This window comes from Montipora foliosa, chromosome 6, assembly GCF_036669935.1.
Source record: "Montipora foliosa isolate CH-2021 chromosome 6, ASM3666993v2, whole genome shotgun sequence".
Lineage (NCBI taxonomy): Eukaryota > Metazoa > Cnidaria > Anthozoa > Scleractinia > Acroporidae > Montipora > Montipora foliosa.
Genome location: NC_090874.1, coordinates 5701160 through 5711159, shown reverse-complemented (window position 1 = coordinate 5711159; position 10000 = coordinate 5701160). Strand labels below are relative to the sequence as shown.

The 10000-nt window shown below is 38.9% G+C and overlaps 2 protein-coding genes across 4 annotated transcripts in view; one reads left to right on the top strand and one right to left on the bottom strand.

Annotated features, from left to right (window-relative positions):
• LOC138006457 (BTB/POZ domain-containing protein 6-B-like) overlaps positions 1-2090 on the top strand; it is a 6404-nt gene extending 4314 nt beyond the window's left edge. For all 3 annotated transcript variants that reach the window (XM_068852795.1, XM_068852794.1, XM_068852796.1), the window contains one exon: positions 178-2090. In XM_068852795.1, coding sequence (XP_068708896.1) covers positions 178-1311 — 1134 coding nt within the window. In that variant the 3' untranslated portion in view covers positions 1312-2090. The remainder of the gene's footprint in view (positions 1-177) is intronic.
• Positions 2091-2305: 215 nt separating this feature from the next.
• Positions 2306-10000, bottom strand: part of LOC138006459 (protein FAM136A-like) — an 8866-nt gene continuing 1171 nt past the window's right edge. The window contains exons 2-3 of the mRNA XM_068852797.1: positions 5147-5287; positions 2306-2956 (exon numbers count right to left, since the gene is read on the bottom strand). Of these exons, the coding sequence (XP_068708898.1) occupies positions 2747-2956; positions 5147-5287 (351 nt within the window). The 3' untranslated portion in view covers positions 2306-2746. The remainder of the gene's footprint in view (positions 2957-5146; positions 5288-10000) is intronic.

Here is a 10000-nt window from a genome sequence, read left to right as displayed (position 1 = left end):
CCCTACCACCTTGTTAGAGAAAAGAATTGTATCCTGATCAACCAAGCGACGCTATTGCAGTCGTTTGTCAGGGAAATGAAAAGAGAACGATTCAAACAGGCCAAGCATGCCTCCGATTCGCAAGATATTTTATCCCCAATACTGTTTAAGAACAAACACAGCACTCTTTCTTTTCAGATTGAGGTGTCCGAATGTGAACCCGAGTCATTCTTGGAGATGCTCCGTCACATGTACTGCGACGAAGTACAACTGAGCATACGTACTGCTCCGGAAGTGTTGTTCCTGGCCCGAAAATACCTCATTCCCAGCCTGGTAGATATCTGCACAGAATTTATCTCGGAGAACTTAACTCTAGAAAACACACTTTCGGTGTTAGATCACTGTTTTCTTCTCGGTGTTAGCAAAGGTTTAGAGAAACGGTGTTGGGAGATCGTCGATCAACACGCTGCCGAAGTGGCAAACCACGACAGTTTCATCGAAATCGACCACGGCACGCTGACCAGCTTTTTATCCCGCGATACACTGGTTGCCAGGGAGATTCAGCTTTTCCGGGCGGCTGTAAGATGGGCAGGGAGAGAGTGCCATCGTTTGTCCATTCCACTGACAGCTGAGAACAAGCGAAGCGCTCTCGGTGATGCGTTCTATGCAATTCGATTTCCGTTAATGGGAATCAAGGAGTTCACTGAAGAAGTCGCTCAGTCTTCTTTTTTAAGCCACGAAGAAGTTGCCAACATGTATGTCGGTTACAATTCCGACTTTAAATCGTGCAACATAAGATTCAAAACCCAGCCGCGCGCAGAAGCCACGCAAGACACCTTCTTTCGCTGCCGGCGGGTTAAGTCAACTGCGCTGCGTCCCAAGTCTAAAGAGAGGCCACCGGAACAATCCACTGTTAAATTCAAGGTTAATCGACCCATTAGTTTCAAAGGAGTAGCGCTTCTTCTGAGATCTGCGCAATTAACACCACAGTCATTTACCGTAGAGTTGAGCGACATTGACGGTTCTCAGTTGATGTCGCACAGGGAAGAAATTATCAAGCGTGACACCATCTGTCACGATATCGTCTTTCCAAGAGCCGTCACGCTGAGGAGTGAAGCGGTGTATTCGATTACTGTGTCATCTGAAGATGCCTTGGAGCACGATGCAGAGGGTCTCAGAGAAAAGGTCACTTTTGGGGGCACTGAATTTGAATTTCTTGAGGTCAACGAAGAAGTAATATATACGGGCGAAATACCTGAACTCCTATTTCAGCCCCTTGTGGACAGAGAACAAGAAAAGCGGGCATTGGACTCAAATATAAAAACTGAGTAGCTATAAACTGAATTATTTGTATTTAGCGCTATTTCATGTTATTACATCTACGACTATTAGCAATGCAATTCAATCGACGGCAAGTGCCTGTCACCTCAATACACTTTTCCACTTTATTCATTTATTTATTCTCCGAAATTGCTCCAAATACATCGAGTTGTTTTTAGAACCTTATGAATGAAATTTCACTTTTTTATTAGCTTCGAAAGACGGGAAAAGTGGTCACACTTTGATCTGTAACCGAGCAATGAAGGGGAATGGGTTTGATACCGGTTTGACGTCACAAATAATTTGCATCACTATCTCAATGCAAAGCAGTCTGTGACGTCAACTCGGTAACGAGCCAAAAACCCCTTCATTGCTCGGTTATTAATCAAAATATAACCACTTTTCCCGTCTTTCAGAGCCAATAAATACATGAAATCAAGTGAAGCTATAATCCTCGCAGTTATGAACGCAAATTTTTGCAATTGCGTAAAGAAGCCTGAAAAATTCAGGGCTTCAACAGGGTTTGAACCCGTGACCTCGCGATACTGGTGCGACGCTCTAACCAACTGAGCTATGAAGCCACTGATGTTGGGAGCTGGTCATTTGTGGGTTCTAATGTTCCCGTGAGGTATGAATCAACGATGAAATGGTATATGAAATGGATCATATATGAACTGCGGATATGAAATATCAAACCCCGTTGAAGTCCTGAAATTGCAAAAATTGCGTTCATAACTGCGAGGATCATAGCTTCACTTGATTTCATATCCGCAGTTCATATATGATCCATTTCATATATCATTTCATCGTTGATTAATACCTCACGGGAACATTAGAACCCACAAATGACCAGCTCCCAACGTCAGTGGCTTCATAGCTCAGTTGGTTAGAGCGTCGCACCGGTTTCGCGAGGTCACGGGTTCAAACCCCCGTTGAAGTCCTGAACTTTTCAGGCTTCTTTACGCAATTGCAAAAATTGCGTTCCTAACTGCGAGGATCATAGCTTCACTTGATTTCATATCCGTAGTTCATATATGATCCATTTCATATATCATTTCATCGTTAAATACATGAAAATTGAATAAAAAAGTTCTGAAAACAACACAATGTATTTGGGACGATTTCGGAGAATAAATAAAGTGAAAAAGTGATAGGCACTAAGTTGTCAGCCCCTTTCCATTATGAGAAAAAACTGCATGGGCCTTCATACCCTTGCAATATGAAAGATGTCAATAACTGCAGAAGAAAAAAAAGGATTCCAGTGACTTTGGAGAGTATATTCACCGAAAAAAAGTTTCTTATTCCAGGTGCATCGAGATAATAACAAATTATGGCAAGACATTATGAAAATTCTAGAATGTTTTCCCTGTTTTCGTAAAATTTTCTAATTTTTGGCACATTCCAGTAACTAAATGTAACTACCAGTAATAATAAAAAAATCCTAGTGCTATCTTGGAGCAGGCTCTTTAACTTGAGACAAAACATTTTTCATTTTCTCGAACATTTTGGGCACAAGTTCTATGTGTGTCTTACAGCACTGATCAACACATGTGTTCAACTCTCCTTGGTATTTTGCCAGCTCTGATTGAGTGGTGTTTGGATCTATATTATCTTGGATTCTGTCTTGGCAGTGTTGTGCACAGCGACTAATACGATCCTGGAAAAAAAGCAATTCAAAACATTTAAGATAGAGTATTTAAAGGGGTACTATGACGAAAATCGAATCTCTCCTATCAAAGCCATTTTGAAACATAAACAAGTAGTCTGAGTGAGAAGAAAAATGCAAATGTGATGTTATGCAACAATGCATGCCTCAAGGGCATTGCATCACAGCATAGCATCAATAAGCAACATGCCTGAGTCCTGCAAAGGGTCATATTTGGATGTAAGTATGCGGTAGGATCTCAAAAATGCATACTAAGCTACATCAAACTCCAATTTAGAATCCTAATCTAGATCAAACAGAAAAAATACCAAACTCCATCACACATCAATCCCATTCCACAATTGTCATTTCACAGGAATGTCCACTCCATGAGTCAATGTTTAAACTATTGATGTATAAAGAGGCTAAATATCAGTTAACTTTGTAACTATTAACTTCTTCAAGGACTCAGTTAGTTTGAAAGAGAACAATACATTATTCTAGACTAAAATCCTTAACTACCGTACTGATGCCTTTCTTAATTGCCTGAAATTATTCCCTCAGCTGTAAAACATCAAAATACCTTAGCTGTATCAGCTCATAATTATATGCATATACCAACCCTTGGATAAACAATATGCCCACAGTTTTCCTTAGCCCCCTCCTTCACCCTGCTGCTCTTAAAATCCCCCTCCTCAAGCCCACATATATTCTTCACATGCAACACTTTACCATGGTATACCATGGACTATTCCACGAGTCACTTGTATTTCCTCAGCATACACCATGCCTTATATAGAAGGGAAATACAAGTGAGGTTCCATTCTTTTCCACAAGACACAAGAAAGAGTTGGTCAATATTATATTATTATATACCGTGCCATAGAAAATACAGTGGTCACTATAATCAACACTATGCATGGCAGGAAGGTTCAGTGGATTACCCATGATGGTCATATTAATTTTGGACGTATAAGTATGCGGTAGGATCTCTAAAATGCATACTAGGCTACATCAAGCTCCAATTTAGAATCCTAATCTAGATCAAACAGAAAAAATACCAAACTCTAGCACACATTGGTCCTATCCGACACTTGCCATTTAACAGGAATTCCCAATCCATGAGTCAATGTTTAAACTATTGATGTATAAAGAGGCTAAATATCAATTAACTTTGTAACTATTAACTTCTTCAAGGATAATTTCAGGTACCGGTAGTTTGAAAGAGAACAACACCTTATTCTAGAACTAAAATCCTTATCTGAAATTATTCCCTCAGCTGTAAAACATCAAAATACCTTAGCCCTATCAGCTGAAATACATGTCCACAGTTTCCCTTAGCCCACTCCTACACCCTGGTGCTCTTAAAACCTCCCTCCCCAAGCCCACATATATATTAAAGATGCAACACATTACTATGGTATACTTAACAATTATTCCATGAGCGGGTGTTGGATATGAGATGGTAAATAGCCAACGAGGCGTAGTAGCCCTGAATTGGCTATAACCAGTCTCATTTCCAACTCCAAAAGTTTGGAAATATGAAATACCAGCGAAAAAAGCGAGAAAGTAGTAGCGCTGAATTGGCTATAACCAGTCTCATTTCCAACTCCAAAAGTTTGGAAATACGAAATACCAGCGAAAAAAGTGAGAAAATCTGAGTGAAATAAAAAAAACTTGACCAAGAAAACACTTCTTACCTTTTCGCGTACTTCTATCTCGGAATTGATCCGAACTTTGCTTTATTCAGAGAGAAATTTTGCTTTCCGGCGAAAATAATTTTAGCTTAGCATTGCGTAGTGCAATCATTTGCCATATGTAAGGTCAAACTAAGCTATATAAAGGTGTGAGCTGATAACCGAGACTGAGTAAACCAATCAGACCACGAGAAATGCATTATCTGAGGTTGAGAATTTAATAACATGGAATATTCCATGAGTCACTCGTATTTCCTCAGCTAACACCATGCCTTTAGGAAGGGAAATACAAGTGAGTGAGATATTCCATTCTTTTCCACAAGACACAAGAAAGAGTTCAATAAATTACATTATTATGCCATGCCATAGAAAATGCAGTGGCCACCATAATCAACACTGTACATGACAGGGAGGTTCAGTGGATTACCAATGAATATACAATGGTTTTCCCGTAATTTGATTGCTGTATTTTCTACAGGAGATTACACATAGTTGGGTAATTCACCTGAAAACCTGTCAGCTCTTTTCCAAGGTACTCCTGAATTTGCTGCACTGGCATAAAACACTGATTCATGCATTGTTGAACTTCCTCTTTACTTGCACCTAGATTGTCACAACATTTGGCAGCACACAAATGTGACTTAGCCTGTTTAAGAATATGAGAGACAGACATGTAGTTCATCTTGAATGAAGTAAAGTGGTGAAACAAGTAAAGTACCCTTACCTAATATCCCTTTCCTGCCAAGACAGACAGTCATAGATTTTACATTCTCTTGACAATAATAATGTTATTACTGCAGTCATCAATGGGGAACCCCTTAGGGGCAAAAGGAATATTAATGTAGACTTCTAGAATTTGGGAAAATATACCATATAATATTAAAACTTTACCTTTTCCTTTATTTATAAACAGCATATAAGCACTACCTCCTTGACAGCCAAACATAATAATTATATTCCCTTACTTTTTGGCGCGAAATTTCAGCGTTAATTTATAATTTCACATGTGAAATTACAAAATTGCCATGGTAACATCTCTTGTACCTCGATCAGAGCCAAGATGGCGTCGAGATTTAAGACAGTGACCATTAATTTTGAAACATTATGAACAGGCATGAAGAATTCTAAAGGTATTTTTTGTGAAGAAACTCGGAAAATTACGAACTTTAGCAAAAATGTATGCTTTAAATGAAAACTGCATTCTTCTTAATATTCTCGCGGTTTTCGATACAATAAACCAGTAAAAACAATTATGGTTGTGAGCGTAATTTGTCACCCACGACATTAAAAGGTAATCAAATGGTTTTCTCGTGAAATTAGGAAATAATTTCACTTGCGTTTTGTCAAAATTCTGATAATTTCCCTCGCCTAAAGGCTCGGGAAATTATCAGAATGTTGACAAAATGCACGTGAAATTATTTCCTAATTTCACTAGTCGCCATTTGATTACACATACTTATTTTTTGTGTGTGTGTGAACTTAATGTAAGACTCCTTAGATGTTAACTCGTTGATGTAAATAATATTGTATATTTATGTAAATTTTTCAATTTTTAATTTATTACTATTAATTTTATTTTTATCTGTATTATTTTATTTTTATCTGTATTTTTATTTTTATCTATTTTGCCAGTTCACCTCTCTCTATATATATACAATGTATATGTGTATCCCCTGATGAGTGGGCGACCACGAAATATGCTTGTAGGGATGAACTTGTAGTTTTCCTTTCATCTAATTCCTGTGGTGGTGGCCATCTTGAAAGCATTTGTTACTATAATGGCCACTATGCACTTTTCCACTTTTTCTCACTCATGCATAATTAGTCTTTTTCCTTCTTTCTTTTAATTGTTATGTCCATTGTGTATTTTCTGAAATAGCGCATAATAATAAATCTTGAATCTTGAATCTTAAAGTTAGAACTGGAGAGCCAGACGGCAGAGCATGGCAGAACTTGACTAGATCTTGTGCTTGCAGGGACATTTCTAGCGGCGTGCTTTACGTGCAACGCCATTTCTGGCCAGAATCCATGCGTGCAGGCGCGATCCCGTAACCGTAACCATGATAACCCCATGCTGGCCACTCATGCAACCCGATCCTATTCAGAACCTACTTTTGGGCTTTATACCTTTACCCACGTGTGCATCCTGCTGAGTGTTGAATGCTAGATACATGGCAGTGAATGCGGCGATAGTGATACCGGTAACCATATTTTTTAAAAGAAATTATTAATTATATTAATTTTGTAGAATGCGCACGAAACAGTAAACACCAAAAATCAAAACATGCAATCAAATAATGTAGGCCAAGGCTTTTCTTTATGTTTTGGCTCTTAAAAGAGCCATTTTGTGTAGCTCGAAAGAACTTTCTTCCTGGGACATCAAAATTATTCACTACAGCTGCGATCTCGTCCCTCATTTTGCGATAATCATCGAAAGCCAGTGCAAAATCAGGTGAGGTTATCATCCGCAGAGACGTAATTGATAGTTCGACAATGGTGAGTAATGGTGAGCATGATCCTCGCAGTTGTGAGCGCAATTTTTGCAATTGTGTAGAGAGGACTGAAAAATTCAGGACTTCAACGGGGTTTGAACCCGTGACCTCGCAATACTGGTGCGACACTCTAACCAACTGAGCTATGAAGCCACTGACATTGGGAGCTGGTCATTTGGGGGTTCTAATGTTCCCGTGAGGAATGTATCAACAATGAAATTATATATAAAATGATAATATATGAACTGCGGAAATGAAATCAAGTGATGCTATGATCCTCACAGTTGTGAACGCAGTTTTTGCAATTGCGTAGAGAAGCCTGAAAAATTCAGGACTTCAACGGGGTTTGAACCCGTGACCTCGCGATACCGGTGCAACGCTCTAACCAACTGAGCTATGAAGCCACTGACATTGGGAGCTGGTCATTTGTGGGTTCTAATGTTCCCGTGAGGAATGTATCAACGATGAAATGATATATGAATGATCATATATGAACATATATGAACATATGTGAACTGCGGATTCATTCCTAACGGGAAAGAACTAGAACTAATCTTCCTGGGACATCAAAATTATTCACTACAGCTGTGATCTTGTCCCTAATTTTGCGATAATCGTCGAAAGCCAGTGCAAAATCAAGTGAGGTTATCATCCGTGGAGACGTAATTGATAGTTCAACAATGGTGAGTAATGGTGAGCATTTCTATGAAATCGCAGCTGAATAATCCATCTTGAAGATGCTGCCAAAGCCCAAAGAGAATGCCCAACAGCCTCAATAGCCCCAGTTCACCCACGGACCACGCTGTAGCTCTAAAAGAACTTATCTTCCTGGGACATCAATGCGTTGGCTCTCTCCTCCAGAAGATCTAAATTATTCACTACAGCTGAATTAACAGAAAAAATACATGTAGCTTCATTGACATATGAGAATTTAAAGCCAATCCAGAGTTGAGAGAGACTGACGATGAAGAAGAAGAGATGAAGTACTTGCTGAAGGGAAGAGATTTCTGTATCAATCTGTGTGGTATCATCGACATTCTCTCTAAGCCAATGAAGATGATGACCATGCAGGCATTCAAGGTTGTTTTGGTCTGATTTCGAGTGCTATTGGCTCTCTCTAACGAATGACAGGATCCAATTATCACTTCAAGATGTAGTAGTGAGAATAATCTCCTCTCAAAATTCTTCACTTCTAAACCTTCTGAATTTTTTTATTATTATCTATGGGACTGCAGGAGAGATCAAAGGTACCCTGACTTACAGAGATTTAAGGTCAGACTGAAAATGAAGTATGAAATTGAACGTTTCATGAGTTTAAAAAACAATATAAATAATGATAATTTTTTCAAAAAGAAATGGATTTTTTCATCTAGTTTGCTATTCAACTAAGTAGAGGTGTATATGTATATGTATATGTATATGTATGTGTGTGTATGGATGTGTGCATGTGTATATATATATTTATTGATTTATTTATTATTTTTTTTTTTGCTTTTTTTTGCTGCAATGTAATAATGTAATTTTGTTCTTAACGTGAAAAAAAAGTAGAGTATTGCATTGTATTGTTAGTAGAGTAAGTAGCCCGTAATGTAAGTAAAGTAATTTTTGTAAGTAATGCTAGTATAATAGAGGATTGTTTTTGTAAGTAACGTTAGTATAGTAGAAATAAAAAAAAAAAATAAAAAATAAAAATAAAAAAAAAAAGATGATGACCAAGGCCCAATCATTGGACCAGTGCATCTGGTCTGTTACGAAATGGTGGCCCAGGGTAAGGGCTATCCTCCTCGCCATGAAAGAAGACATCAAAAAGCAGTCAACCAACGAAGTGAGTCACCTTATGGAAAGAACTGTTCCCAAAGCTAAACACACACTATGAAGATCTCAAGAAAGAGAATACTGACGAGTGCATTTTCAAAGGGGTGGAGCTGTTGCTAGGCTGGATGGTAGTAAAGGAGACACATGAGATTGACAGAGTGACAAGAAAGAAACGGAAGGTGATTGAGTGGGCGGACAGAACCCCTGCAGACTGTCTAGAAGATTTGGCTTCCCTTTGTCAGACTGTTGCTGACAAAATGGATTTCAGGTACATGAAGTACATCACTAATGCAGCTCATGTGCTTGGAGGTTGTTTCCACATACCGGATGTATTGTGCCTCTTACAAAGATCAACTGGCAGTGAATTCTCTGCACATCAACGAACTGCCCTTAATGCCTATGGAAATGCTGAGTTTGAGTCGTTCTTGAAGTATGTGTGCTCATTGCCTCACATAACAAAATAATTATTGGCAGATGAAGAACCGGAGTTAAGTTTAATGCCATCCCTATCACAGCAAGTACACAAGGCGTTTAAGGATGCTGCTTATCAAGTTGTGTGGAACAATCTAGGTGACTGTCGAAATGACTGGTTTCCTCCCCTAGAAGGGGCACATTGCCAAACATTACTGAGAGAATTCAAGGTCAAGAGTGAAGAATTCGAGATTGAAGACAGATTCACGTTTAAATACGACGATGGTGTCTGCATTGCTAGGATGGACCAAGCCACTGCATTTTCAACTTTCTATACTAATGAGACCATCTACCAGATGGCTGGTAAAGAATGTTGTATTGCAATTGATGTGGCATTGCCTATGAGTGGCTCTAAAGCAGTTGTTGATTCCTGCTACTCAGTTATGAAGACACAGTCAATGGTGGAAGGTCAATCAAATGACACCCTCGTGCAAAGAACGAATGTGGACTGGAGTTTTCCAATGCCCTGGCAGTGCTAGGAAACAATCAAAGATGTGGTAACCCTTTATTTAGAAGGCGACAAAGATGCTGGACTGCTCTGCCATCAGCTTCCAGTATTTCTAGATCAAAGAGGTCATGCC